Genomic DNA, 26,771 nt, shown 5'->3' with positions numbered 1-26,771 from the left:
GTTGGCGTTATCAATTTCGACCTGAAAATGGTCGGTGAAATAAGATTTGGGAGGCATTTGTAGCGGCTGAAGCTGGTTTATGTTGATGGATCCCATTTAGTAAAGAATAAAAAAATGAGAAAAGACGCGCTTGAGCAGATACCGCTTACGAAAGGATCGATAATTCAAATCACGAGTTAAAGTGCTCAAGGAGAAAAAACATCACGTAGCTACTAGCTAACCTAAGCTTAATATTTGAGTGGATTAGGAAGCCGCTTGCGGCTTTTTGCAAAAATGGCCAAGAAGCCGCGGCCTTTCGTTTCTATGACTTTGTGCGCGGGTTTTGACATATTTTTTCTTGAAGCCGCCTTAAATAAAGGCGTAAAGAGCCTTCCTTACCGAGAATTGATCGTGGATCGGATCAGAAAACTGCGCGAGCGTTGAAGTGACTGTAACAATAACAGTAAGTTGCTGGATAGTGTGGTCGAGGACACGAATGGAATGTTTGATTGCAGGGCCGTTGTGAGCTTCGTCCAGGTTTTCCATCAGAAGGGGTGTTTGCTCGAAATCGTCGATTTGGACACTGTGATTCTGAAAAATAAGTGCATCGCTCGATAAAGATGTCTTCTTATTCCAACTTACCGATGCATCTCGAACAATAAATTCAACCATCGGCGGGGAGCACCATCTACCGTCACCCAGACCATTTCTTCCTCGCCCTTTTCCACCTTCACTTTCCCTTCCGATTTCGCTAGAATCCTAGGCGGCTGACAAATGAACCCTTCAACATCAGTCGTCGTCAGGTCTTCGAACTTCTTCCCCCTCAGCGTGTGCGGATACTGACAAGAGCCAAGAGACACGTATCCTTCGTCGCGGCTGTATTTGTCGTGGAAGAACTCATTGTCGATTTGAAAGTTGTGGAAATCGGTAGAGGAGCAATCGCAGACCCACGGATTGGGATCGAGGAAGATTTGGCCGTGCTCTTCTCTCGTCCAGCGAGTGTGGAAGTTTTCGAACCATTCTTTGTGGATCGTCGTCAGGTTATTGTGGTCCAGGTATAACATCGAGAGCTTGCCAACATCTGAAAGAGAGAATTATGAGTAAGGCCCTGAAATCAATATCAAGGCTCACCTTTGAAAGCTTGCTGATGCAAATTCTGAATATAATTGTGCGAGAGTCTCAAATCGACGAGGTTGAGAAGATTGTAGAAAATGCCATCGCCCAGCGAGTGGATTTTGTTGTTCATGAGGTAAATAGTTTGCAAATCGACATTTTGTTCGAACAGTTTTCCGGGCAGCGATTCTAGCTCGTTGTTTTCGAGACGAATTTGTTGAAGTTTCTGAAGGAAAAAGTTAACTACCAAAACGTCGAGGAACATCGAGGGACATCTGGATACATCTAGGGACATTCGCAAACATCTTGAGACATCTAGGGACAACTGGAGACATCGGGGTAAAAGCATAATGGCCCGACCTACATCCGCAAGAGGGCGCGCGGAAAAAGAGGTGGAAGAGCGGAAAAGAGGTTGAAGAGCGCTCTGAGCATGGCGCCGGAGGAGAGTGCGCAGAGGAGCGCAGAGGGAGAACCTCCATGAATTACTCAGCGGGTGGGCAAGTAAGGAAGGGAGCGCGAAGCCGCCTAATCCCAGCGTGAAGTGTGTCAATTTCTATTCAAACACCGCCATCATTTCTGACTGCGTAGTACCCCCGTAGGAGCTAAATTTCGCTAGACTGATTTTTCGCGCACATTTTTATGAAACTATTTATAAACTAGAAAAACTTTTCTAGAGTGAAATTTTGCGCTGAATCTAAATAAAGAGTCAAAAACGATTACTTTCGATGATAAAATTCATAATTTGCAACATAATTTGCGGAATTTTGGATTTTATGAGCGACCGAATAATACTCCTTGCGTCACAAACTTGCAGTTGAGCATCTTCTTTGGATCAAGGACTTGAAGTTTAACTCTTCCTTTACATTTAGTGCCCTTGTTTCTTGAATGATTGCACTCGAGAATGCAGCCCTCGGAGTTTGCTTGCCTTATTCGCATCCGGAACCTTTGGTATTTTCCTTTAATCTTCTCTCCGTACTGCAGATAAAAAGCGTAGCTTTCTGGTTTCGCTCCTGGGCCGATGTGAGAAATGATAGGTTTATCTTTGGTTCCCGCACAGGGTTCGAAATGTAGCAGTGTAGTAATGTAGCAATGTAGCAATTGCTACATTTTTGCTACATGCTGATGTAGCAGGTGTAGCATGTAGCAGCGTTCGAAAAACGTGTAGCAAAGGGTAGCTTGCTACATTGCTACATTTTTCTGGGGGTGAAGATTTTTGTTCGCTTAAAGAAAATTCTAGAGCAGATTTCTTATTATCGACTCCGAAATTCAGCAGAAAATTTTCGTGAGAAAGCAACAATTTTGTTCTAGAATGCAATATTTCAAAAAAAAAACATGACAAGAATACATTTTACAGTAATATCTGTCGTAAGAGACGATTTATCAGCCTCATACTATTTTCAACGTCTCTTTTGATACCTAACAGTGTTTAGTAGCTAAGAAGTAATCTAGTTTGACTTTAAAAATTTCGCGAAAAAATATTTTTTATGTAGCAAGTGTAGCATGTAGCAGCGATTTTTCTGAGGGGATGTAGCACATGTAGCATGTAGCAGGGAATTTTTTTGAGGGATGTAGCACGTGTAGCATGTAGCAGCATTATATTGCTACATTTTGAACCCTGTTCCCGCATCTTCAGGAATACGATCAACTTTGTCTATATATAATATATGATATATATATAATATATATGTCCCATAGAAACAGCACCATCACTCCTACTCACCTCTAGAATTGATACTAAAGTTGATACTAGCATAGGTAGAACAAAAATATCCCGTCCGCCCCTGCTGCGCTCACTCCCAGGTGTAACGCTCGCTTAGTGTATTTAGGGTTTATCGCCAACTCATCAGTTCTCCCTGGACTCGCGAAGTTCGGAGGACTCAGTGTCCTCCGCGCACCCTGCGCCCTCATGCGGCAGTAGGTCGGGCCATTGTGCTCGACATCCGAGACATCTAGGGACATCCAAAGACATTGAAACTTACATTTAGGTGAAGAAAGGCTTTTTCGTGAATTTTCTTTAGACCATTGTTTTGCATTGATAAAAATCGCAAATAGCCTGAAAAACTTCTCAACAACCCGCAAGAAAATTCAATTTACCTTTTTCTTTGAACGTATATTCTGTAATTTCTTCAATATTATTCGAGTCCAGGTACAAATCGGTGATATCCTGGCAGCTTGGGCCGATTTTGGCGACATCCGATTCCGTGAATTTTCGCTCGGCGCAATTGCAACTGACTTGGGAGAAGAGCTCGTAGTTTTCTTCTGAATCGCATTTGGCGCTTTCGTAAAATGTATCTAAATTTCACCTTTTTTGAAGTAAAAACAATAAGTGTGAGTTTTTTCAAATAAATAAGTACCCTCCGGAAAGGCTCAAACTTGAGAAATTTAACTTACGAACAGACGGCGATCCAATATCGCAACTTTCACACGCAGTCTTGAGTTCAGCCATGTCTTCTTTACTTCTGGTACTTCTTTTCTTTCTCATTGCCCGTTTCTCCGTCTTTCTCGATTTTACAGCTGTCGATCACTCATCTCTCTTTTTTATTCACCGCGATTGAGCCACAGCGCGCGCATCCAATCAGCCCGCGCATTTTGAACAAAAGGGATTTTCCGGAAAATGGATGATTATGGTGCCCGCATGTAAAAATTGCCAACTTCAAGTTGGTGGTCTCAAAAATGAAATTTTGTGAAAAAATTTGTAGAAAGTTCAAAATCGATTCTGATTGGACAATTGGGAAATCGACAATTTCGGACCCCATTTCCTCGGTTCAATGGGCAATCTTGGACGTCAAGAATATGGGTTTCAATTTCATTGTCCACATGCGAACTCGAACATCGAAAAGCCTCGCCCCTTTGGGGGTTCAATTATTTTGCGTTCTAATATGCGAAATTTATCGGCCTCTCTTCGCGAGACTCTCGGAGGCTCCGACATTTGATAACCGCGGAACACGATTTCGGAGATACGTGTCCCTTCATTTATATCTGACGAATTGGAAATCATTGATCATTGCATATCGAAAAACTTCGAATAATGAAGCTTTTCGCCGCAACCGCTGCTGCTGTAAGATTCAGAGAGCGAAAAAAAGAGAATAAACTTTCATTTAGGTCGCCGCTAGAAAAGGAAACTGGGAGCCGAAGGTTCCCGTTACTGTGCCAGACTGGCATGGTGGTAGACATGGTGATATGGTCGTCCAGACTTGGCAGGTCGCTGAGTTTGAAAAGCTCGGCTACAATAAGGACAGGGCTCTGAAATCCGTGCTTTTTCGTGTAATTATGCGGAAAGAAGGTCAATTTTAGATTAAAATATATGATATGAAGAGCCAAAACTAGGACGAAATGATGATTGATCAGGGAACACCGACCAATGCCCCCAATTCTCGAGGTCTTGTGACCTGGGCTAGTCTCTGGCGATATGCTGAGGATGACACTGGCAGATACGTCGTCCCCTACGCCATCCAGGACACCGTTCCCGCCGAGCACTGGCAGCAAATCCACGATGAGCTCGATGACTTCACCAAGGCTATGGGATGCGTCCGATTCGTCTACGATCCCAACTTCACCTACCCCCACGGTGTTCACATCGCCGGTGAGACATCAGGAGGCAGCGGCTGCTGGTCCTACGTTGGTCGATGCAATGGTTGCACCAATGGTCTCAGCGGAATCCAGGCTGGATGGCAAGCACTCCGACTTCCCAACTGGTGCATCGGTGTTGGCGGCATTCATCACGAGTTCCTCCACGCTGTTGGATACATGCACGAGCAGGATCGACCCGACTGGGCCGACTGGATCACTGGAGGCGAAGTCGGTGACATCGACGCCGCCAGCTGGATTAACACTGGACATCCCTTTGAACCAGCATCGAACGTCATGTACAGCGGATTCACCCTCGTCAACGGCCGAAGCTACAATCCCCACCCACTTCTCACCACAACCGATGCTGAGCAAGGTTACGAGCTCTACTGCGACGCCAAGCGAGATACTCATCCAATGGAGCCAAGATCGATGTGCCTCCAATACGATCACGTCGATGTCCTCCGACCTGTCTTCCAGCACAAGTTCTGTGACGGATTCAAGGATTGCTTGGACGGTGAGGACGAAGACGGTCGACTTGCTACTTGCTCCACTGGCGAAACAACCGACCTTGGCTGTTGCAAAGTGATTAACATGGGCTGGGGCGGTTCAACTTGCACTGCTTCCGGAGAAATCGTCAATGGCAAGGATCAATACCTTTGCGAGGGAGGCTGGGGTGCAGAACTCCGATGGACTAACAACTACGGTTGGTTCCTGGCAACTGAAGTCGGTGGTGGCGCTTACTACGCTAATGGTAACTCGGCTCATGATGGCACATGTCTCGGTGACTTTGGCGAATTCCAGAGTGACTACGTCTGGAACAACTACCAGTTAGACCTTTCATGCCAGCCTGGTGTTGGGCCAGCTGTTCCAACTCCTTGCGCCAATCACAACTGCGAGGACAATTACTATTGCCAGAATACCGCAGACCTCCAGGGCTTCGAGTGCATCTGCCGAGTCGAGGGAACTTGTGATCCAACCGAACCACCAACTGAGCCACCAACGGATCCTCCAACTGAGCCACCAACTGAGCCTCCAACTGAACCACCAACTGAACCACCAACGGAGCCCCCAACGGTTCCTCCAGTTTGCGGCTGTGATCCCGCCTGCACAGACGGATTCACCTGCATCGATGGAGAGTGTGTTGATTTCGACGAGTGCGATGCCGGCGCCCACAACTGCCACAGCTTCGAAGTCTGCGTCAACACCAACGGCAACTTCCGATGTGATCCCGACGACAATCAGCTTGCAATGTGTGAAAACTGGACTCCTCAGTGGAAGGGGGTAAGTTTTACTAATTTTTTTTTCAAATTTATTCTATAATTTAAGCGAAAAACCACCAAATACGTCTACAAAGGTGAAGACTCCGTCATTCTCTCCACCAAGTTCCGAGTCAAGAACGCCCCTGTCAATCCCCGAACCGACCGCTACCAAGGTTTCATCGTCTGGACCAAGGATGTCTGTGGTGCTGACTTCCTCAAGAAGATTCGATCTGGCGAAGTTGGAGTCTCACTCGTCGATACTGAGGATATTTACAGATTGAACTTCCCGTACTTCAAGAACGACGGAAAATACACCATGGGAGGCTTTTCTTTCGAATTGACTCAAGTTGTCACCAAGGATACTCCATGGGCCTTCAAGCAAGGTGATTTTCTTTTACTAATTTTTGCCTTATTTTTCAGGTGTTCCCACAAAGAACATGGGCTCCGATGATGTCCAAATCGTCTTGACTGGTCTCGACAAGGTCCAATTTTTGGACGCCAAGGGACAAGACTGGTGCCTCCTCACCGCTGCCAACGCAATCATGGCCGCCGATGCATACCCATACTATCTCACCATGTGCGTCTTTGAAAACAAAAAATTCTGGAAAACACCAGCTGATCCAAATGCATAATTTTCAAAATCTTGCTAAATAAATAAAAGTAGAACTTCCCGAAAAGAATTATATCTGACAACGTTTAAAAAAGTGAATATTCTGGCATTGAGCCCCTATCCCAATTTTACACAGGGGCTTTAGAAAGTTCGATTAGAAAGTGAACACGGGGGCACGTGTAATCGATCTTTTGGATTAGGTCTGACCTTCAAGAGGTTTGATGATTCCGCAAGATGATCCTCGTATTGAGAAATCCTATCCTATTCCCGGATGAATGATATGACTGGAGTGAACCGTTTTTTTCCTGAATTAGATCATTTCATTTTAGATTCTTTGACTTTCAAAGCCATTTCTGGAAAAAATCTGAGGAAGATTATCTTAGAAAATTTGACTTTCCATTATTTTCTTACGTAAGGTACGTAAAAATACGAGCAGCGCTGAAAAAACACTTGGCTCACAAATCTACTTTCTTGTGATAAACTATCGTATCTATCCTGCGAAAAAGAACGATTATTTTGTCGAGAAAATTGCCGCAAATTTTGGTAGAACAGAATACCAGGAAGAAATTCAGAGTGTGAAAAAAGAACTCAGTTGAGCTCTTTGAGAGAGGCAAAAAATAGAGAAACCTATTCTGAATATGGTCAGGCTAACGATAAAATTTCCAACAAAAAATCAGGTTTCTGAGTGGGCAAATCGTCGCCGATATGTGGCGCTGTTTCAATTTCCTCGACAATGAATCAAATTTTTATCACAAAAATTTAGATTAAGGGATCCCCCCCCGATTTCGCCAACTTTGACCTCTATCTACTTTTTTTTGAGCTTACGTAGGAGGCTGGTTTTGGGCGCATTAGAAAGCCCGCATCGAAATGAGCAAACTCTGGTAGAATCAGCTTGCTAACAAAAGATTCGCTTATGCATTACAGGCCGTCAAAGTGATTAACATTTTGAAAAATGGCCATTTTAGGTCATTTTCAAATCGTATCTACTTTTTTGTGGCCTTTTTAATTACAGATCTTTTAGCTGGAGAAGCAAGTTTGGACCCTAAACTTATTATTCTGGTAGAACCAGCATAATCTGATGAGCGAAACAAAATTTAGATAGTTGTAATACTTTTTGAAGCGATTTTCGGCATTTTTTGGTATTCAATTGCTCTTCAGCGCCAGCAAATGGCCAAAAATTCTAATGCGGTTCTTATATTCTTAATCTACAGATTCTAAGCTTTCGATAAACCCCTTATCTGTCCTCTTTTGATGACATTGAAAAATAGAAAAAATTAGCGATTTTTACGCTAAGTACAATTTACATGCATTTTCCCGAACTTTGCAAGGCGAAATTTTGGGGATGCATTCATGTAAAAGAGTAGTATAATATATCAAAATGATCCTTAGAACACGAGGAATCTAATTATAGGCGATAATGATCCGCGCCAAAGGTTTGAAAAATCGGGGGGTGATCCCTTAAAGAAAATAAGAAGAAGAAGAAGAAGAAGAAGAAGAGAGGTCGGCAGAAACGTGACTTTGATTTTACAGCGGCGTAAATTTTAAATCAAGAAAACCTGAATTTCATGGTTGACGAAAAATACGAATTTATTCCACTCTCCAATTATGACGATCATCGCAGGTTTTCGCTTTTCAGCCGACAATTTCAAAAGCACACTATATAAATCGAATTCGCTTCGGTTGATTTCGTTAATCCGAAAATCGGAGCTCGCAGCGCCGCCACCACCGCCATAAAAACGAGGCTCCACGGTGCGTTGACTTCATCCTGAGATCTTGTACCGAATTTCGTGTGCAGATCGAAGAGTTATCAAATACTTTTGAAGATGAAACTTTCCATCGGATTTTTTGGCCTCTCAACGGCGATTGTCGACCCAGAGTTGGGAAAGGAGATGAATATGTGCGCGTAAGTTGAGAAAATTTTTGACGCTATGAATCGAAACAGACCGAAAAACTGACGGAGGGAAAAATAAATTTTCCAATTTTTAGTGCCTCCCCTCAACTCCGAGTCAACGACGCTTCGGACTTCTCCCCCTGGCAGAAGTACAAAACTTCAACCTTGGTCCCAAACACCATCATCCCATTCGTCCTCAACAGCAGCTCCCGAACCAGCATGTGCAACGATCACTGGGCTGGCGAATTCTCCGACATTGCCGCAAAACGAAGTGCCTCTGAGACCGTTCCTGACTGGGCTGGCGTGCAGTGCAACGATTACGAATTTGGTGCCAACGACACAATTACTGGCTGTAACGAGTGGGAATTGACAATTTGCTGCGAGAGCCAGCACTTTATTTTCGACGGAGAGAATAACCTCGTCAACACCAACTGGAAGGGAGGAAGCCAAATGGTCTGTTCCACGGACAGCCGTGAACCCAGCACCGACGGATTTGTGACAGGTTGGATTATCAGCGATGGAGTCAATGGTATGCCAGATCAGGATGTCATCAGCGAAGATGCTATGCGCGACGAGTGCTTCTTCCAAATGGACGGAATCAACGCGAGAAGACGAAAGAAGCAGGCCGCTGCTTCTGGGCCAACAGATGACGATTTGGTCCTCCCAGGATATGTGACGATTGAATGTCATGAATATGCTGAAGATGATGAGAATTTCTGCGTCAAATTCAAGGTTCGTTCATTCTATCCAAAAAAGCCATCTTAAAATGATCTTTAGACAAGCTACTGCTGTGACGCCTCACTTTTTGTTACGACCACTCCTGAAGTGCCCACAACTATGGAACCTACCACTGAGGCGCCAATCGATCCATATGATGTCGACAAGGACGCAGTTTGCGAATCAGCGTTCGTTCTTGATCGTGCCACGACTTTTATCGATGCTGTCAATTTCCCTGTCACTGTCTGGGAAGCTTACTTCACCCCTTTTCAGAGTAACGATGGTACTAACGTCAATCTTATGCTTGCAACTGAGTAAGATATTTTTGCAATTTTATTTTTTTTTATTTAAAATTAAGCGAAACAAGAACGTCAATCTGTCAGTCTTTGGATGCAGAAGAGAACAGATTCACCGTGGCTCGATCTTCTCCTCCAAGCTGGTTTGGAATCCAAACCGGACCTGACGGAACAAAATACACAAACTACTGCTGCGAGCCAAGAGTAAGCAAGCCTCAAGTTTTTCTCCCTTCAAACTCTTTTTAGAAAATGCTCACGAATCATGCTGGTGAAGAACTCGACCCCCGATGGAACACCCCTGTCGAATCCGTCTGCGATTCCGACTCGTCCATTCCGACCGAGTTCAGAGAATTCAAATCGAGCTGGTTTGCCATGGACCACGTCGACCATCAACCTGTCTTTGAAGATTTCAGCACAGACAGAAGAGCTGAGGTCTGTGACACCGCTCTCATCCTCGGAAAAGAAGCAAGCGAAGGCCTTATCCCTGATTATGTTGACGTCAAGTGCGCTTCTCGACAGACAGATGGTGCTGGTGTAAGTCGATGTACTAAGTTCAAGTACAGATTCTGCTGCCCTGCGGTAAATCCAACAACAACAACTACTACCACTACTTCAACAACCACAACTACAACTACAACTACAACCACAACCACAACGACTACTACTACTACGACAACCACGACGACGACAACAACTACAACAACAACTACTACTACAACTACCACAACCACAACTACTACCACCAGCACCACTACCACCACCACCACCACTACCACCACCACTACCACCACCACTACAACGAAAACAACAACCACGACAACCACGACCACGACCACAACCACTACAACAACAACTACGACTACGACCACGACAGAACAACCAACCACGACAGAAGAGCCAACCACACCAGAGCCAACTACGACATCGTTCTACACAAGCTCTACATCTGAACAAACCTCAACCACAACTGAAGAAAGTACAACTTCAACTGATTACTCGACCACAACTACAACTTCCACAACAACCACCACAACCACTACAACAACCACCACCGAAGCCGACCTCACTTTCGGCGAAGACGCTGTCGAGGACGTTATTGACATCATCGATGATCTCTTGATTTCCGCCAACATCACTGATGTTCCAAAGAACGTTTCCAAGTCTAACAAGAACCTCAAGAAACTCGTCAAGAAAATCACACAGCACAGTGAGAAATTAGCCAGCAAAAATGGCTGCACCTTTGAGGCTCCCGATCTTGTCCCAGTTGGGTAAGTTTTGAATAATATTTTCGAGATTTTCAATTGTTTAAAGCGATGCTTGCGATGGTCTCTCGAGCTCTGAAACCAACCTTGCTTCCTGGGCCCGAGCTTTTGGCAAACACTGCGAAAAGGACAACAACAGTTTCGTCGAGCGATTGATCAAGAAGTACCTTACCAAGTCTTTCGATACAATCGGCGAATTCGTCGGATGCTAACTTTCCACTGCTCCCTTTTCTTGTCATACAATAACATGAAAATAAATGAGTATTTGACAGGAAAAAACCCTGATTCCTAGCGTCAACTATTTTGCTATGAATTAACGACGGAAAATTTCCGTAATTGACTCATTGTTTATATAAATGAGAGCAGAACGCGTCGGTGAATCGATACTATCCACTTCCCTTTCGCTTGTGTTGGAGCGTGAATTTTCATATTTTCCCGCCTTCGGGCCATTTTTGTCTTTAGAATATAAACTCAACGCTTTTCACGCTCGAGCAACAAAAGACTTTCTCTGAGGTCAATTAAATCAAGAATTTTTATTTACACTTATCCTTTGTCTTCTGACAGACGTTTCTGGATTTTAAAAGTTAAGAGCAACGAAATCACTTTTGCAACTGAAAGAAAAAGAGAGAGAAAATGGAGGTTGTCTACAAATGCTTTGGATGGACCCCAACAAATAAGAGAACAATGAGAGAAAAGGATTTCTTCAGACAATACTCGACCAGATCAATTGTAGACTCAAGCAGGTAAGGGACCTGGACTCCATCATTGAACGATGTTAATTAAACGATAGGTGATTGTCTACGAGACAGTGTCTAGCAGACAAAGGAATTTTTTTATCATTTTTCATTAAAATTTTAAGGATCACCGTTCAGAGGGAAACCGCATCCGGCAGTTTTGGTAAAATCTACAAAGGAACAGTCTCTCCTAAGAACATTTCCGTCGCCCTAAAGATTTCCTACTGCGAAGATTCAAATAAGCGAAGAGACTCGGCAATTCATGAAAGTACGTTTCTTTGTGACGTTTTTATGGACCTTTCGCATCGATCCAAGGTAAAACCCGTATTCAGATCTGCTGCACATCGAAGCGGAAAGTATGATGGACATCGACCACTCCAACATCGTAAAAACATATGGCGTCTCTTTCATTCAAAACAACTTCGCCATCGTTTTGGAGTGGATGGATGGTGGCTCCTTGAAAAATCTACTTTTGAAAAACGATCTTTCTCAGAAGCGACAGATTGAAGTGCTCTGCGATGCTGCCAAAGGAATGCATCATTTGACGAGACAGAATATTGTTCACCGAGACTTGGCGGCGAGGAACTGTCTGCTAGACGGAAATGGAACGGTGAAGATTGCAGATTTTGGGCTATCGAGGGTTAATTCAACGAGGTGAGACAAATAGTAAATTCTTTGGTAGATGAGTAATAAAATTCAGGAATGGCCATTTCTCCCGCAAAAAATCCTTCATCCGCCAAATTCCCATCCCGATGAGATGGATGCCAAAAGAATCAGTAGACATGCACTTTTTCGACGAATTGACTGATGTTTGGAGCTTCGGCGTTCTGATTTACGAAGTTCTTTCAAAAGGTAAGAACCCTGGATTTGACCCTGTCTCAACTCCAATCGAGGTATGCTTCCGTACAAAAAGCAGCAGTTTCGATCGGTTACTGACTACGTTGCCGCGCTTCGAAACCCAAAAATTTCAATCGGAGAAATGGTTGATCCAGAACCAATACTGCTAAAATTGATGAAGCAATGCAGATCGCTAGAAAGAAAAGATCGACCAAGATTCAGATTCATCAAAGAAACACTCATTCTAGCGTCTCAACAGCTAGAATGAGGCGTTTTTAAAGATTCCTGTACATAATTTATTGAAATAAAAAGACAACGAAAAGGATAAAATGCAAGAAAAATGCATAAAAAGTGTCAAGGAAAGCAGAAAAGTAACCTCTGACAGTCGCGTAATCGCCTGGATATCCAGCCCTCCGTGGCGGTGGTGTTCGATTTCGATTTAGAAAAGAAGCTTTTTTAATCTTGCGCCTCGACCTCGTGTTCACAAATCGAAATCTTTCAAAAGAAAAAGAGAATTATGAAGAAGTTTTTCCAAAATATATTGATCGCAAGTAGCGTAAATGCAATTTGTCCGATCAATCAGATGCACGAGAAGATGGTTTTTGGACGAACAGGAAGCGATAGATGCTCAAGTATGCAATAAAATTCAGTGAATTTTTTCTTCGAAACTTCGAATTTCGACTCCCACAGATTCTAAAAAAGGGTTCAAAGTTTCCGTAGAAAAAATAAAATAAGGGAGTCAATATATAAAATTTCGTACAAAAATCATCTTGAAAACTACCATTCACGATGTCTAGCCCCTTAAACAAAACCCTTCATTACATTGATAAAAATGTACTAGAATAGCCAGTTTGACGAAAACCTAACACTCTTTCAAGAGCGATATCTTGATGTCTGCTCCGGTCAAATCCCCACCGACGGAATCTGCAGCCGCTCGGAACAGAAAGGAACGTGGTACGAAGCTCAAAGTCCGGATCAAAAGACCTTTTTTATCCTCTTATTTTAACACCTATTTGAAATCAGCAGCTTTTTGTGATCCTTCGATAAGCTACTGCTCACAGTTAGGTGGAAGCTTATTTTCTCCAAAGGACGCAGAAGACGAATTATTTCTCCGGGAGAATTTGGGATCAAGCGGTTGGATAGGAGTGGAATTCACAAATGAAGCGTGGCGATTTTCTGATGAAAAAGATGAAGTGCCGGAAGAAAAGGATGAAATGTGGGTGTATGGAAGACCACCGACACTGAGAAAGAAATTCAGAAGAATTGGCGAGAAGTCAGAAAATTTCAACAGAGGTACGGTTTTATTTGAAAGGAAAAACGAAGCGATTCTAAAGAATAGTGAAAAATCCTGGTCTTCGATGGTATTTTACTTCATTCATCTTTATGGGGCCCATAAATAACATAAAAGATAGAAAGTCTTGTCGAAAATTTTCAAGAAAAGCTCTGGTAGACCTTATTTTTTCGTTGATGGCCCGGTCCTGTTTTTGAAGATTTCGAAGTCTCAAAATCTTCATTTGATCTTCTGGGGTCGTTTCGAAGAAAGACCAGGCTGCGGCAAATTGTACAAAAATCAAACCGATTTTCATGTTCATTTTATTTCTAAAATGTGGCAAATGAGCATCTTTTAAGCTTTCATGGTGTAAATATTAAAAGCGCATTAGTAATTTGACAAAAGATTCATTATTACCGACTCCCTGATTACTTGCAATAATAATGCGAGCCTTCATGCGGTTTGAAAAAAGGCGCTGAATGAAAGGACCATACTAGCTGTAAATAACTCGTCTTCTCGCCAAAACGAAAATATTGAAACGATAATTGTCTATGTATCCCTGTCAAAAAGTTTCTCTAAAAACAAAAAGGCTTGAAGATAGATTTTATCTGATTTTATTGAAGAAAGATGAATAATCAATTATTTTGCAGAGAAAAAAACGGGTCTTTGATGATAAGAATTAAGCTTTTTTGGGAGGAATGATTACTTTTAACGAAAGAAAAAGATTTTTAACAATTTTTTCTGTCAAATTCCGCCCGTTCCTTATCAGCAAGGTTTTGAAGCTTCTGAAGCTTTTGCTGTGTCTCTGGTTCAGTTTCGAACATGGACCATCCGGCCAAATGAGCTACCAAAACGTTCGTAAATTTCATCTTGTTTTTTTCTTTGAAAATTTCTGAACGAAGGTCACTGTTTATAAAGCATCTGGAATGATATCAATATTGAATATCCTATTTCGACGTACTTAACCATTCTTGTAGTTCAAGACCGCACTTGCGTGAAGTGGGAGAATGGATTGTGGAGGGAACAGGACTGTTTAATGCAGGAGCAATTTATTTGCAAGCTGCCAGATATTGATTGCGACGATGTTGACACCGACATTGGTTTCTACACAAGGAAGGACATTGACTTTTGCGGCGAAGCTGGTGAATGTGTCCTTTCGGAGTCCTTCCCGTTCTATAGCTGTGTTGAAAGAACAACGGAAGAAATGACTACCCCAACAACCTTCACTTCCACATTCACATCAACAACGATGACATCAACATCATCAACAACTATGAGTTCAACAATAACAACTTCTTCGACATCTACAGTGACGACTTCCAGAGCAGAAATAAATGACTCTGGGGAGCATAAATTGGGCGAGAAGAAATGCCCTGATTGTTTTCTTGAAAATGACGGTAAATACAAATTCAGAGACAGGAAAGAAGAAAGAATATATTTCAGATGGAAGCTGTTTCCCAAACTTTTATCTTATCGAACTGACATGTTCTCCACACCAAATCGGACTTCGGGCACCAAAATGCTTGTTTACCAACCAAGAAGCTCCGAAAATCAGCTCTTGCGCCTCGGCTGAAGCTGATGAGGATGGAGATACCTTTTCTTTTGCTTTTAAACTTGATGGATGCGAAACGCAAGTGGCTTCGGAAGGGAACGACCTTGTCTTTAGGTACTTTTCAACCGAAAAAACACAGGAGAATCATCATTATTTCAGCAATAAACTGCGTGCTGAGGGAAGAAGAAATGGTTTCATTCAAATCGCGCCTAATTTTGAACACAGCTTCGAATGCAAATTCCCCAGATTTGTCGACGACATTCATGCCAAAACAACAGTTCATGATCCGTAAGAGAGAAAAAACGGCCCTCGCCACCTTTTCCATTTTAATGTCATTAAATTAATGATTTTGTTTAGCGACTTTGATGCTGGAGCCAACGGAGAGGGAGAGCTGGAATTCTCCTTGACAACTTATCAAGATGAAAAATTCACAGAAGAAGCCACTGAAAACGACGTCGTGGCGATCGGCGACCGGGTCTTTGTCGGCTTGGAAATGATCGACCCAATTTCGACCCTCGATTTCAAAATCACCAACTGTACTGTTTCCGATACAGCACTTGGGCTGCAATTCAATGTGATCGAAAACACCTGCCCAGACTCGTTCGTCAAGACTGAAATTTTCCGGGAAAGACAAGAGAAGATCAACTTTAGCTACACGAGCTTCCAGTTTAGGGCTCAAGAAGATGATTTGACAACTCAGCAATTATCTTGCTCGGTAGGAAAAATCTTCCGAAAAAAATTCCGCGATTCTCAATAATTTTTTAGGTGGAAGTCTGCGCTGGTGAATGCTCAAAAGGACCTGGCTGCTAGAAGTTATTTCTTTGCTACCTGTACAAAATTAATCAATAAAAAGAACACCGCTTTTTTGATAAAATCGTATGAGAATTTTTATTCTGCCCAGTGAGTACAGTTGATGACAGTAAATGACAGCATGATTACTAAAAAAATTCCTAGAGCTCAATTTCTTTTTTTCCAATTGATTGATTTGAGTCTTGATTATCTAACGCGATCGTGAGCGGCGTCTGAAAAAGGGATGGTTGAGGAGTTGAGCTCGATTTTGAGTGGTAAATTACCTGGAATTGGATCTTGATCGTCTTTCAGAGCGAGAGCGGCTACGCTTGTTGGATCTCGAGCGTCGACGGGAGTCAGATCGTCTTCTCAGGTTCGAATTTGGATAATTTCGGGTAAAAAGGACTGCGAAAAGAAATGTCCAAAAGCTACTATAAGATATAAATCTACGGTATCCCGATTGTATTCCAGTAAAAAGGCCCAAGAAAGTCGCTAAAGGTTCGAAAATTGAGCCCGAAGTCGTCGATTTTATTGAAAAAGCGACCGAGAGGGTCACGCCCATCAATTTATCGACTATTTTCGACTTGACCTTCGAAGCTTTAGCGACTATCTTGGACCTCTTTAGGGGAATTCTTGCGGTAGATCTCAGCTTCTCGCCTTCGATAATCTACCGCAGTTGGCAATCGGTATAAATAGACAAAGAAATCGCATTTGAACCGTTCCTAGAGCGGCTTCGTCTATCCGCTCGTCTTCGAGAGCCAGATCGGGATCTATTTCGACGAGATCGATCTCGAGAATCCGATCGTCGTCGAGGAGAACGCGATCGTCTTCGTCGTGGTGAGCGAGAACGCCGTCTAAATTCACGGTTAAATGAAGGAATCGCTGTAAAAGGGGGACTTTGACACTCTTTTAGAGTTCCGCATCTCATTTTTTTCATTCGCGCTTTTTCGATCGCTCGTTTCGTGCGGTTAAGGGGTGTCAAGAATCGTAAGCCGAAATAATAACTGGCTTGTTTATCGTTTCGCTCGTTTTTTTCGAGTCGGGAAAGCGCAAATTTAGAACTACTGTGACTGTAACAGTATCGCTCTCGTAAGGGCTAATCGTAGGATCGCGTAATCGTAAACTCGCTTTCTTAATATTTCGCTTTCAATTGAAAGTTTTGAAAGTTTTCCATTTCGCATCAAATGTCTTGTGCGTTCCATTTCACTACTTAAAGCCTAGGCGACTTGATCTTACCTTGCTTTGCCGCTGGGTTTGGCCAGTTCTGCGCGAAGACGAGTGGACCAGATCGACAAGTTGTTCAGTTTTCGTGCAGCGTAGCGGGCATCTTGACTGAAGAAAGAGGGTTACATTAATGTAGAAAAGAGCCTGTAGCTTCTGCCTTGAATCGGGACCCTGTGTAGAAAACCTGACACAGGGTCTGATTGATCTCTTATGTAAACAGGTCCGATTTCCTTCTTTACCGCTCGAAAAGGGGCCCTTTTTAGTGTATTTTTTGGAACTACCGTCCTTCAGTACCTGTATTTGTAGACAATGAAGCAAATAGTCGGCTGCCGTCGAATGAGAATCAAATCGATGATTTTGCCGTAGCGGTCGAATTCTTTTTCCAGCTCATACTTCGAAATGCGAGTGTTCAAATCGGCAACTTTCACTCGATAACCCTAAATTGATTGTCAATATCACAGCTTTTCCTACTGTTGCTACACGTACCCGGAAAGCAGGATCGTAGCCGTCGATGTGGCCAAGGACGGATCTAGAGCGAGATCGAGAATCTCGACGGGATCGGCTGCGACTTCGGCTAAGAGTTAATTTGAATTCAAGAATTTATATAATGAAAATTCAAAAGAATTTACTCCGTGAAGACTCAAATTTTCTTGTTTTACCTGGATCGATCCTTTGAAGCACTTCGACCTCTAGAACTTCTCGATCCAGATCGAGAACGACTGCGAGAATAGCTTCGACCCATTCTTTGATTAAAACGTAAAGAATTTAAATGAATTAAAATAAACAGTTCATGAAAGATGAGTAAATTACTGATTATCAGTTCAATTGAATTTTTTCTCTTCCAGCAAGAAAGATAAGAAGTCCTCCGGGAAAGAGAAGTGAAAGTTTTTCTGGATTTCTTATTTCGCGCTGCTCCTCCGCTCCAACGCCCACGCGTCACGGCGCTGCAAGAAACACGCCGCTCATTGGCTGAAAAGTTCCTGACTCGCGCTACTCTCGCAGAAGAATTTTATTTCTTCAATTTCTTCACTTATCCTCTGCTTTTTTAACAATTTCACAACAGAGAACTCTTCTAGAGAAATAGTCAATTTGAAATTTTAGCCAGAATCACTTTTTTTGTCTCCTTTATAATTATAAATGAAGATTGTATTCAAAAATATAGAATCAATTATGTCGAATCTTTATAAAATGTGATCTTAATGGAGCCGCTCTGCGGCTTCGCACTCGAAAAAGCCGTCACGCGGCTTTTCCTCGTGTCTTGTGTTTTCCTGATTTCAATCTTTGACAAAGCTCTATTCTGTCTTTTAGTCTAATCAAGAGCACTTTTCTATCAACCCGTTTCTTCAGACTTTGAATCGGCTTTGAAAAATGGCCAAAGCACCACAGAAGTCGAAGGAAGCCAAGGCGAAGGCTGCCTCCGGAGGAGGAAAGAAGTCCAAGAAGAAGTGGTCTAAGGGAAAGGTAAGATCGAAACCACCGAGACTCATTTTCACCAATTCATTTCCAGGTCCGAGATAAGCTCGCCAACGCTTGCGTCTTCGATCAGGCCACCTACGACAAGGTCATGAAGGAAGTGCCCAACTACAAGGTCATCACCCCCTCCATCGTCTCCGATCGAATGAAGATCCGTGGCTCCCTCGCCCGAACTGCCATCAAGGTGACTAAACAACCCTTCTTCTTCCATTTTCTAACCCTATCCTTTCAGAACCTCTTCGCCGCTGGCAAGATCAAGTGCCTGATCCAGCACGGTTCCCAGATGGTCTACACCCGGGCCATCAACCCCGAGGAGTAACTTCCCCATTCTCTGCCTTCTTCTGAAAACCTAGAACACGAGGATGAAACTGTAACTAGCTGGGTTTGTGTCTAATCTCAACCCGGGCCCTTATCTGCGAGCCTCTTTATCATTTCTGATTGGCTGAGACCGGATAATGCGCCTTGGGCGTTCGTTATTAACGTTTTTCCATTTCAGACCTTAACGGACTTGTAAAAATGGCCAAAAAGTCGAAGAAGGACGGATCTTCGATCAACAGCCGACTCGCCCTTGTCATCAAGTCCGGCAAGTACAACATGGGCTACAAGGAGACCATCAAGCAGCTCCGAGGCGGCAAGGCCAAGTTGGTCATCCTCGCTAACAACACCCCCATCTTCGACGATCCGAGATCGAGTACTACGCCATGTTGGCCAAGACCGGTGTCCACCACTACAACGGCTCCAACATCGAACTTGGAACTGCCTGTGGTAAGAAATTGATTTCATTCTGAAAACTTGAGGCGCTTGCGGCTCTTTCATAAACGAAGCCGCTGAGCGGCTTCCACACTAAGTTTCAAACCCTCCTTTCACCCAGGTAGGGCGAAAAGAACCCTCTAGTCGGAGCAAAGTCCCACGCAAAGATGACTAGTAGTTCTAGCGCTCACCTTTTCCATTCAGGTAAATACTTCCGAGTTGGCTGCCTCACCGTCACCGACCCTGGAGATTCCGACATCATCAAGACCCACCAGGCCGGTGCCGCCAAGGCCGAGTAAATTCGGGAAAAAATTGTCGATCTGATCTTTTGAAATACTGCCCTTCTAATTTTGCTTAGAAAAAGTTAATAAAAGAAAGATTGACTAAAACTCGCTTATATGTACTTCTCGACTTTTATTCAAATTCTTAAAATTATGGGCAAAGCAATCTGGGTAAGTGTTCCAAAGAGGGTTGAATGAAAAGCCGCGAAGCGGCTTTATACAGGCGAGAGTTGCAAAGCGGCAATGTCTATTACTTCGGATATTTCCTTGGTTGCTTTGCCCCAAATATAAGAGTTAAAATTTAACAATTTCGTTTTTTTAGAAAAATTTGAGCTCAATCATCGGCCACCAATCGTATTTTCCTGTAATGAGTGTTGGTGGACGCGGGATATCGTCCACCAGGGCTGATTCAAATTGGGGTGGCTGATGAAGAATGAGAAATGCGTTGCGGATGGATGGGATTAGGAAGACCATCCATCAACGAGTGAGAATCCTAGCGATAGTCTCGAGACGAGGATTCTCAAGAAGATCAACTAGAGCCGACAACAGGAGATCGAGGTAAACTGAACATTTTTGAATCCCTTTTTACTAATTTTTCTTAGCTAAATGGCCGACTGCCTGAGGACGTCTGGACGAGGAGCGAGCATCGCATCTGGATAAAGTGGAGAGCATAAGCTCCTCCTGATTCGCAATTTGATGAGTGAAAACTCCAAGGCAACCTTTACACTACCAGAACACCTGTTTTACATTTTCTCCTTCACCTATGAAAACAATAAATTTTAAAAATTACTCAAAATCCGCAAGTGATTTCAATGTTCAAGAAAACTTACGCAGGCGCATGATTTACACCCATTCAATTATTTATTCAATTTAATTGTTATCTAAAAAGCAAGTTTTCGCCATTATTTTCGTTTGAATAATCCGCATTAGTGTCTGTCGTCTTTCTTCCTTCGTGTTTTCATGAAAAAGCCGCACGCGGCTTATTTCTAATTTAACTAAAACAGATCTTTTTCAGATATGCTCAGGCGTAGGGCCTGTTTCTGTCTGTTCCCGAGCAGGTTAAAATATGGAAATCGTACTCTTTCATCTAACCTAAACGTTTGTCAAAAAGGTAACCTTCAATGCTCACAGATACATTCTGAAAGTTTCTTGAAGATAAATATTTCGAAAAGAGCGATGTTGCGAGAAAAATAAATGACACAAAAGATGAAATATTCGAAGCGCTCAAAAAAGAAGAGCTAGAATTTAAACTAAAAAATTTAAAAGATCAAAAGGCGAGGGAAACTTTCAACAGAATTCAGGAAGAATTTCGGGAAAAACAGCGGCAAAGAGTCGACCTTTTGAGGTAAAATTTGTTGACGAGAATCAGAATTGGTGAGTTTCAAAAAAGGCTTATTTAGGCATGATATTCAAGATAGAAAGGAAGTTTACAGGGAAAAAATCAAGGAGAAGACTTTAGGAAATTGTCCAGAACTATCAATAGAATATTTTCAATAATGAACTTTTATTATGAATACTGATTCTTGACAAGTGAATAGAGCAGCGCGATAAGCTCCGAGAAAAATCTCTGGAACAACGAGAGAAGTTCCGGGAAAAGTCTATTGAGCAGCGCGAAAAATTGAGGGAGAAGTCAATCGAGCAACGAGAGAAACTTCGCGAAAAATCGCTGGAGCAGCAGGAAAAATTGAGAGAAAAAAGGAGGGAGATACGCGAACGAGCAGTGAGAGAAAATTGGTACACGATTCCGAATGCCATTAGTTTTGGGAGAATTGTTATTGGTAAGAAAATGAGTGGGGAATGATGATGAATGTCAATTCTAGCCCCTGTGACTGGCTACTGTATCACGCACGGTCATTACGAAGCGGCTCTTTATTTGAATGTTGTTTCGATGATTTCTGATTTTCTCGATGGGAAAATCGCTCGAACTTGGCCCTCTCAAGCTAGCACTCTCGGAACAGCGCTCGATCCTCTCGGTAATGCTCTTTGCAACTTCTCGTTCTCGTAAAACTCCTCGTCTAGCTGATAAAATAACGATGCTGGCAGTCTACTCGGCATTTGCTATCGCAGGGGATATTCCTCTCTGGCTCTTTGGAACGATTATTGGACGAGATGTGGCTCTTGTTTTAGGCACTTCCGTTATTCGCTACCAAACGCTGCCGCCGCCAAAAACGCTGAAAAGATACTTCGATTTCGGACTCGTTTCGGTCAAATTGAATCCGACTTGGATCTCAAAAGTAAGTTTTTTCACATTTTCCCTTGCCCAAACCCCCTTCCTCTCTTTCTTTCCCTTACGATCTGTTTTCAGACAAATACAGTTCTTCAATTTCTCCTTCCTGTCTGGCTTCTCACCCAATCTTCCGGCTTCCTATCAAGCTACGACTTTTTAACGATGCCGTTTTGCTACCTGACGTTCTCGACGACTTTCGTTTCTACTCTAGAATACTTCGTATTCAGAAGAGATCTCCTGACGCGCAAGAAAGTCATCACGAAAGTTGCCAATTAGTAAATCACTGTTCAAAGCAATGTTTGATTCATATTCATCAAAAGTTCATTCTCTATTTTTGATTCTGCTATTGTTACACAGGAACATAAAATATTCTTCAAATTTTAATTTTCGTTTTGATCTGAAATGATGATCTTACAGGGTTTCGGTCATCGCTGGAGATGTCGAAGATATTTATGCATGTCTTTAGATGTCTGTAGATATTGCTGATGTTTTGAAACATCTAATAATGTCTATTAATATGTTTAGATCGAAAATGGGCACAGATAACCAGCCCGTAAATTATGAGAACACAAAGTCATTCCTCGCCACTCCGCAAATCCAATTCACCAACAAAAACTCACTGAGCTCGTCAAAACCGTCAGTCTAGCCGCCCCACAGCCCGAAATTACAAATGCCCACAGAGAAGAATTCTTCCGAAAGTTCTGGTTTCGATCGGGGCTTTTCAAGTTTCAAGAAAATCCAGTTCTCTTGGATCCAGTTTTGCCAGCGATTTTCGAAACGCTATTTACGAATTTGACGAGTTTTAAAATGGATGAAGAAGGGGAATTTGTAAATGTCGATGGGTATCTTTTGCAAGGTACATAAATCTTTCTTATCGTGCCAGGACCCTGACTCCGCATCATTAAATCCTTTCCTTACATATAAATTCTAGCGCGATATGTTGTCTACCTAATGCACACGCGAAAATGCAAGAAAGTCGACAAGTACTTCCCGCACGAGGTTCACCATCTTCGCCTCATCCTCTCCCACTTTGACGCCCTAAAGAAGTTCGAGAAGAAATTCACCAAATTTGTCGCTGACGCTGAATATACAAGAGAGCAATCGCCAGATTTTACGAGAAAAGGAATTCACGATTCGTATCTTGTCATTGTTGCTTGGCTCTCGTCTCTGATGCGAATTCCGTTTTCGTTCGAAAAGATCAGCCCGGGTTTCAGAGGAAAAGTGATCGATATCTGCAAGGAATTCATCACTCATACTGGCACGACTGGAGATATGGCCTGTATGTGTCTTGCCCGGTACTACAGTCGCTCTGATAGTGACCTCAGCGACGGACACATCAACGAAATCCTCGAAAACATCTCCTCTTCCATCGACGACGGAGAATACGCTGTCAAACGGGTCTACACAGTCGTCGGAAGCTTGAAATTCCTCTGTTATTTGTACAAAGTTGGGCCGAAAGAAAAACTCCGAAGCTTGAACGAGCAGGTTTTCGAGGTCGTGCAAAAAGTCGCCGAGATTTACGAAGGAATTTATGACGAGAAGCTGAAAGATTCGACGGTCCAACGTTTTCTTTCGAAACTAGCAGGGAGAATAGCGCTGACAGAACTGAAAGCTCGCCAGGCAAAGTGGAAGTACAACCGTGGAAGTCGGATACTAGGAGTTCAACGAGTTCAAGCACTTGAAGACATTCAGGATGTGGAAATCAAGGAAGAGGAAGAAGAAGATAATGAAATCTCCGAAACAGTCGAAGCCGTTCTGTCTCTACTGATCAATTGCCTCTCAGACAGCTCAACAATGGTTCGCTGGAACGCTGCAAAGCACCTCGGCCGAGTTACAGAACGCCTCGATGCTGATAATGCCTCCATCATCCTCGGTGAAATCATCAACTTGTTGGACGAAACAAACGCGGAAGCAAGCTGGCATGGCGGCTGCTCGGCGCTTGCGGAGTTTTCTCGACGAAATATGATCACGCAAGAACACATAGAAATCAGCATCACGAAGATCAAAGAAGGGCTTTGCTACGATAAGCGAAGAGGAGAAGGATCTGTTGGTTCGAATGTCCGAGACGCGGCTTGTTACGCTTCTTGGACCTTTGCTCGTGGCTTCCATCCGGCGCATCTGAAAGACTTCATTCAAGATTCCGTCAAGACTTTGATAACCACAGCATGTTTCGACAAAGAAGTGAGTTGTAGAAAAGCGGCTCAAGCAGCGCTACAAGAAAACATCGGCCGGTTGCCGCTCGATTTTATCCCCAACGCTCTGGATTTGAATCAACTCCTGAACTTTCAAACGATCGCGCAATTGGCTTCCGCCGCTCAAGTGGGAGCGCAAATTGCGATTGATTTCCCAGAATATAGAGCGGGTATTATCGAGTATCTCGCGACAAACAGAGCTGTTCACTGGGAGCTAGAAGTTCGCCAAGCTGCCGCGAAGAGCATCGCGACTACTCTTAACCATCCTGATTGCCTGAACCTTTTCAGGAAGCATCTTCCACAGCTTCTGGAACAGGGGCTGACGAAGAACAACGATTTCATCCTCCACGGCGCTGTTATGACCCTCTCCACAACCTTCGACTTTTTCATCTCCCACGAGCCGGATTCGATGCTCAAGATTCAAAAAATCCTCGACAATCTTATCCATTCCCGGCATTTCTCCGATCCAGCGAGCTTTAGCTACATCCTCCGACCTTCCATTCTCGATTTACTTAAAGTTTATGCAGCGGAATCCAAGAAGACACAGAATTACGACAAGTTTGTCGAGTGGATTGACTCGATTCAAGATAGCGTTATGAAAATGGGACAGCTTCCTGATGCGCTTGTTGAGCTGGGATTGAGGGGTCTCTGTCAGAGTATTACGCCGGCGATTGAAGTTTTGATTTGCGCGCTTCCGGAGAAGGAACAAGTGTAAGTAAATACTTCTTTAGGACGTCTAGTGGTACTCTTAAGTTGGGGGCGCCCTGGGAATGTCTCCGAATGTCTCCAAAAATAACAAAAATGTTCTAGAAACTACGAATATCCGAATTTTGTCCGGACGATAGGAGGCGTGTAAATGAAAGTGTAACCTACCCGATCAATGAGTTTTCTACCACAAATTGCGCGGAGCGCTTAATTCTACCAGATTTTCAAAAAGAAAATCATTTTTACAGTATCTGACATTATTTTTTAGCTTATTTTTATTTTTTGCGTATTTTCGAAAAAATCTCTAGAACATGTTTATTTTCCAAATTTCGGAGACATTCGGAGACATTCCCTTAAGTTGTTGCTTTTAAAGAGAAATTTCTATCGAGCCTATTTAATTGATATTATTAGGGCGATTTGCGAGAGACTGATCTCCCAAATCATCTCAAACAAAGCGACAATCTTGGAAAGCGCTAGAATCTGCGCTTGCTATCTTCTGAAATCATACAATGTCGTGAAGCAGTCTCAAATTTTCGAGCTATTCCACCTTGTAACTGAAGGAGTTCGATTAGGAACCGGTTTTTGTATAGCCAAAGACCCTCTTTCTATCTCTTATGACTCATCCCCGGCCCTAAGTTATGAGGATATCTCATGTAGAAACCGGTCTCAGATGCGAAGAAAAATCCAACGCGTCATTACTTTGTCGATCTTCGTGCTGAGCTGATGCAGTACTCCCTCGACATTCTTCTCCAAAACCCTACGCAAGAAACACTCGACAAAATCGGGAATACGCTCGTTTTATCGCTCGACGATTACACTCGAAATCAGAGAGGTGATATCGGCAGTCACGTGCGTCTCGCTGCTCTCAAAGGCATCCAACAACTGGTCGATTCCTTCCCCCAGCTAAAGATGGAAACTGTTTTGCTGCTTGTCGGAAAGACGCTCCAACAGGGCGCGGAAAAGATCCTTCGAGTTCGAGAAGAAGCGGCAAAGACTCTCATCGCTCTCCAGCCTCATTCCAAGCTTCATCCTGACATTGAGGAGCTCTTTAAAATCATGATTTCAAAGAACAACGGACTCGGCAAATTCAATCAAATCTGGGTCTCATTCTGGGGCGCAGAAAAGATGTTTTCTCTTTATTCAAAATTGCTGAAAATCAAATCCTTTCAGCGCCAAATTTTACAGGGACTGATCGTTTCTGCTGGTGATCTGACGCAGTCCTTGTCGCAAAATGCCTTCAAAGCGGCTAATTACTTCATGGATGATTGTCAAGAAGAGGAGCTGGAAGAGGTTCTAGAGCATATTTGCTACTTGTGGAATGAAAAACCGACGCTGCTAGGACGGTTGAAGATCTGTCTACCTACTCCCAAGCTTTTACAGCTTTATTACTGTAATTAACTTCCTATAATCGACCAGATCTTCAACCAAACATCAGGAAAGCCAGTTTTGAAAGTCCTCGAAGAATTTCTTTCCCGAGAATACTTTGAAGACATCGAAGAGAGCAAAAAACTCGAGAAAGTATTCGAGCTTTGCATCAAGTATACAAAAGCAAAGGACAGTCAAAACGCAATCAACGCGATCAGCTGCTTGAATGGACTTGCCAGGATGGATGTTTTCTACGAACGAGCATTCGCGAGATTCAGACAACTTTTGTACAATAAGAAGCCGTTTATCCGATACCAGGTAAAATGTCTATCAGTTTCTGCTTTTATTAAATGCTACTGTTTATTAAGACGGCTGAAAAACTGCTTCAAAACTACGAAATCCTGTCAATCACTCGCGACATCCCGAATTCCGTAACTCAAACTCTCCGCGAAACCGACTGGGTTGACGATTCGAAAGACATCGAATTCTTCAAGGAAATGTCTAAAAGCATTGTCGACCAATTTCTTCAAGCTGCTTAGAATCTATTTTCTGATTCCTATCATTCATTATTCGTCCAAGTAGATGTAGTGTTACTATTTTTCTTTCTTCATTTATCTTCAAATCACTGAAAATGCCTTTACAGACAAAGAATAAACATAATATTTATTTTCTCAA

General features: G+C 43.0%; 10 protein-coding genes across 11 annotated transcripts; 8 read left to right on the top strand and 2 right to left on the bottom strand.

Annotated features, from left to right (window-relative positions):
* Positions 1–385: 385 nt before the first annotated feature.
* On the bottom strand, positions 386–3,704 carry LOC145696529 (uncharacterized). Its single transcript, XM_081773581.1, has 6 exons — positions 3,484–3,704; positions 3,187–3,384; positions 3,072–3,145; positions 1,111–1,318; positions 622–1,060; positions 386–570 (listed from the first exon to the last, which is right to left on the bottom strand). Exons 1-6 carry the CDS (start codon positions 3,572–3,574, stop codon positions 525–527), a joined length of 1,056 nt encoding a protein of 351 aa, XP_081629707.1. The 5' UTR covers positions 3,575–3,704; the 3' UTR covers positions 386–524.
* A 292-nt stretch (positions 3,705–3,996) lies between these two features.
* On the top strand, positions 3,997–6,589 carry LOC145705576 (uncharacterized). The gene is made up of 5 exons (XM_081783062.1): positions 3,997–4,150; positions 4,195–4,329; positions 4,423–5,943; positions 5,989–6,304; positions 6,342–6,589. Exons 1-5 carry the CDS (start codon positions 4,121–4,123, stop codon positions 6,551–6,553), a joined length of 2,214 nt encoding a protein of 737 aa, XP_081639188.1. The 5' UTR covers positions 3,997–4,120; the 3' UTR covers positions 6,554–6,589.
* A 1,695-nt stretch (positions 6,590–8,284) lies between these two features.
* Positions 8,285–10,973, top strand: LOC145706945 (uncharacterized). The gene is made up of 6 exons (XM_081784404.1): positions 8,285–8,434; positions 8,518–9,154; positions 9,200–9,453; positions 9,498–9,639; positions 9,682–10,703; positions 10,747–10,973. Exons 1-6 carry the CDS (start codon positions 8,355–8,357, stop codon positions 10,907–10,909), a joined length of 2,298 nt encoding a protein of 765 aa, XP_081640530.1. The 5' UTR covers positions 8,285–8,354; the 3' UTR covers positions 10,910–10,973.
* A 129-nt stretch (positions 10,974–11,102) lies between these two features.
* Positions 11,103–12,592, top strand: LOC145696572 (tyrosine-protein kinase Fer-like). The gene is made up of 5 exons (XM_081773640.1): positions 11,103–11,440; positions 11,557–11,699; positions 11,764–12,085; positions 12,132–12,283; positions 12,325–12,592. The coding sequence occupies exons 1-5, from the start codon at positions 11,331–11,333 to the stop codon at positions 12,534–12,536; spliced, it is 939 nt and encodes a 312-aa protein (XP_081629766.1). The 5' UTR covers positions 11,103–11,330; the 3' UTR covers positions 12,537–12,592.
* Positions 12,593–13,295: 703 nt separating this feature from the next.
* LOC145696480 (uncharacterized) lies at positions 13,296–15,958 on the top strand. Its single transcript, XM_081773528.1, has 6 exons — positions 13,296–13,561; positions 14,516–14,935; positions 14,982–15,204; positions 15,250–15,378; positions 15,448–15,805; positions 15,856–15,958. Exons 1-6 carry the CDS (start codon positions 13,483–13,485, stop codon positions 15,898–15,900), a joined length of 1,254 nt encoding a protein of 417 aa, XP_081629654.1. The 5' UTR covers positions 13,296–13,482; the 3' UTR covers positions 15,901–15,958.
* Positions 15,959–15,964: 6 nt separating this feature from the next.
* Positions 15,965–17,858, bottom strand: LOC145696619 (RNA binding motif protein, X-linked-like-1). 2 transcript variants are annotated; one of them, XM_081773690.1, is made up of 7 exons: positions 17,763–17,858; positions 17,590–17,677; positions 17,398–17,540; positions 17,116–17,211; positions 16,604–16,733; positions 16,164–16,246; positions 15,965–16,112 (listed from the first exon to the last, which is right to left on the bottom strand). In XM_081773690.1, exons 1-7 carry the CDS (start codon positions 17,843–17,845, stop codon positions 16,091–16,093), a joined length of 645 nt encoding a protein of 214 aa, XP_081629816.1. In that variant the 5' UTR covers positions 17,846–17,858; the 3' UTR covers positions 15,965–16,090. The 2 variants fall into 2 exon arrangements, with proteins under 2 accessions (XP_081629816.1, XP_081629824.1); XM_081773698.1 differs by lacking the exons at positions 15,965–16,112; positions 16,164–16,246; positions 16,604–16,733 and adding an exon at positions 16,790–17,010.
* A 563-nt stretch (positions 17,859–18,421) lies between these two features.
* On the top strand, positions 18,422–18,950 carry LOC145696668 (small ribosomal subunit protein eS25-like). Its single transcript, XM_081773743.1, has 3 exons — positions 18,422–18,564; positions 18,611–18,760; positions 18,809–18,950. Exons 1-3 carry the CDS (start codon positions 18,472–18,474, stop codon positions 18,893–18,895), a joined length of 330 nt encoding a protein of 109 aa, XP_081629869.1. The 5' UTR covers positions 18,422–18,471; the 3' UTR covers positions 18,896–18,950.
* Positions 18,951–19,046: 96 nt separating this feature from the next.
* Positions 19,047–19,715, top strand: LOC145696657 (large ribosomal subunit protein eL30-like). The gene is given in 3 exon segments (XM_081773732.1): positions 19,047–19,237; positions 19,240–19,341; positions 19,531–19,715. Coding segments are annotated over 3 exon segments (342 nt in total). The 5' UTR covers positions 19,047–19,092; the 3' UTR covers positions 19,626–19,715.
* Positions 19,716–20,622: 907 nt separating this feature from the next.
* On the top strand, positions 20,623–22,218 carry LOC145696501 (uncharacterized). The gene is made up of 7 exons (XM_081773551.1): positions 20,623–20,718; positions 20,763–20,952; positions 21,008–21,066; positions 21,146–21,385; positions 21,428–21,580; positions 21,627–21,841; positions 21,913–22,218. The coding sequence occupies exons 1-7, from the start codon at positions 20,625–20,627 to the stop codon at positions 22,108–22,110; spliced, it is 1,149 nt and encodes a 382-aa protein (XP_081629677.1). The 5' UTR covers positions 20,623–20,624; the 3' UTR covers positions 22,111–22,218.
* Positions 22,219–22,363: 145 nt separating this feature from the next.
* Positions 22,364–26,766, top strand: LOC145711607 (tubulin-specific chaperone D-like). The gene is made up of 5 exons (XM_081789296.1): positions 22,364–22,690; positions 22,766–24,737; positions 25,143–25,309; positions 25,402–26,414; positions 26,465–26,766. The coding sequence occupies exons 1-4, from the start codon at positions 22,642–22,644 to the stop codon at positions 26,127–26,129; spliced, it is 2,916 nt and encodes a 971-aa protein (XP_081645422.1). The 5' UTR covers positions 22,364–22,641; the 3' UTR covers positions 26,130–26,414; positions 26,465–26,766.
* The last annotated feature ends 5 nt before the right edge of the window (positions 26,767–26,771 follow it).

Source organism: Oikopleura dioica, chromosome 1, assembly GCF_907165135.1.
Source record: "Oikopleura dioica chromosome 1, OKI2018_I68_1.0, whole genome shotgun sequence".
NCBI classification, from domain to species: domain Eukaryota; kingdom Metazoa; phylum Chordata; class Appendicularia; order Copelata; family Oikopleuridae; genus Oikopleura; species Oikopleura dioica.
Note: the sequence above shows the minus strand (reverse complement) of the source record. Positions and strands in the feature narration are given on the sequence as shown.

Coding starts and splice junctions, on each gene's coding strand:
- LOC145696529 (XM_081773581.1), bottom strand. CDS start 3,574: ATGAGAAAGAAAAGAAGTACCAGAAGTAAAGAAGACATGGCTGAACTC. Junction 3,385..3,483: donor TATTGGATCGCCGTCTGTTC/GTAAGTTAAATT, acceptor GGTGAAATTTAG/ATACATTTTACGAAAGCGCC. Junction 3,146..3,186: donor ATATACGTTCAAAGAAAAAG/GTAAATTGAATT, acceptor GAAGTTTTTCAG/GCTATTTGCGATTTTTATCA.
- LOC145705576 (XM_081783062.1), top strand. CDS start 4,121: ATGAAGCTTTTCGCCGCAACCGCTGCTGCT. Junction 4,330..4,422: donor AGCTCGGCTACAATAAGGAC/AGGGCTCTGAAA, acceptor CAAAACTAGGAC/GAAATGATGATTGATCAGGG. Junction 6,305..6,341: donor TCCATGGGCCTTCAAGCAAG/GTGATTTTCTTT, acceptor CTTATTTTTCAG/GTGTTCCCACAAAGAACATG.
- LOC145706945 (XM_081784404.1), top strand. CDS start 8,355: ATGAAACTTTCCATCGGATTTTTTGGCCTCTCAACGGCGATTGTCGAC. Junction 9,155..9,199: donor ATTTCTGCGTCAAATTCAAG/GTTCGTTCATTC, acceptor AATGATCTTTAG/ACAAGCTACTGCTGTGACGC. Junction 10,704..10,746: donor CCCGATCTTGTCCCAGTTGG/GTAAGTTTTGAA, acceptor AATTGTTTAAAG/CGATGCTTGCGATGGTCTCT.
- LOC145696572 (XM_081773640.1), top strand. CDS start 11,331: ATGGAGGTTGTCTACAAATGCTTTGGATGGACCCCAACAAATAAGAGA. Junction 11,700..11,763: donor AGACTCGGCAATTCATGAAA/GTACGTTTCTTT, acceptor ACCCGTATTCAG/ATCTGCTGCACATCGAAGCG. Junction 12,284..12,324: donor TTACGAAGTTCTTTCAAAAG/GTAAGAACCCTG, acceptor ACTCCAATCGAG/GTATGCTTCCGTACAAAAAG.
- LOC145696480 (XM_081773528.1), top strand. CDS start 13,483: ATGTGGGTGTATGGAAGACCACCGACACTGAGAAAGAAATTCAGAAGA. Junction 13,562..14,515: donor GTCAGAAAATTTCAACAGAG/GTACGGTTTTAT, acceptor CCATTCTTGTAG/TTCAAGACCGCACTTGCGTG. Junction 15,806..15,855: donor CTCAGCAATTATCTTGCTCG/GTAGGAAAAATC, acceptor ATAATTTTTTAG/GTGGAAGTCTGCGCTGGTGA.
- LOC145696619 (XM_081773690.1), bottom strand. CDS start 17,845: ATGGGTCGAAGCTATTCTCGCAGTCGTTCTCGATCTGGATCGAGAAGT. Junction 16,734..17,115: donor AAACCCAGCGGCAAAGCAAG/GTAAGATCAAGT, acceptor CCGTGAATTTAG/ACGGCGTTCTCGCTCACCAC. Junction 16,113..16,163: donor CGATCAAGATCCAATTCCAG/GTAATTTACCAC, acceptor TCCCTTTTTCAG/ACGCCGCTCACGATCGCGTT.
- LOC145696668 (XM_081773743.1), top strand. CDS start 18,472: ATGGCCAAAGCACCACAGAAGTCGAAGGAAGCCAAGGCGAAGGCTGCC. Junction 18,565..18,610: donor AGAAGTGGTCTAAGGGAAAG/GTAAGATCGAAA, acceptor ATTCATTTCCAG/GTCCGAGATAAGCTCGCCAA. Junction 18,761..18,808: donor TCGCCCGAACTGCCATCAAG/GTGACTAAACAA, acceptor CTATCCTTTCAG/AACCTCTTCGCCGCTGGCAA.
- LOC145696501 (XM_081773551.1), top strand. CDS start 20,625: ATGCTCAGGCGTAGGGCCTGTTTCTGTCTGTTCCCGAGCAGGTTAAAA. Junction 20,719..20,762: donor CCTAAACGTTTGTCAAAAAG/GTAACCTTCAAT, acceptor AGTTTCTTGAAG/ATAAATATTTCGAAAAGAGC. Junction 20,953..21,007: donor CAAAGAGTCGACCTTTTGAG/GTAAAATTTGTT, acceptor AGGCTTATTTAG/GCATGATATTCAAGATAGAA.
- LOC145711607 (XM_081789296.1), top strand. CDS start 22,642: ATGGATGAAGAAGGGGAATTTGTAAATGTCGATGGGTATCTTTTGCAA. Junction 22,691..22,765: donor CGATGGGTATCTTTTGCAAG/GTACATAAATCT, acceptor TATAAATTCTAG/CGCGATATGTTGTCTACCTA. Junction 25,310..25,401: donor AGGAGTTCGATTAGGAACCG/GTTTTTGTATAG, acceptor AACCGGTCTCAG/ATGCGAAGAAAAATCCAACG.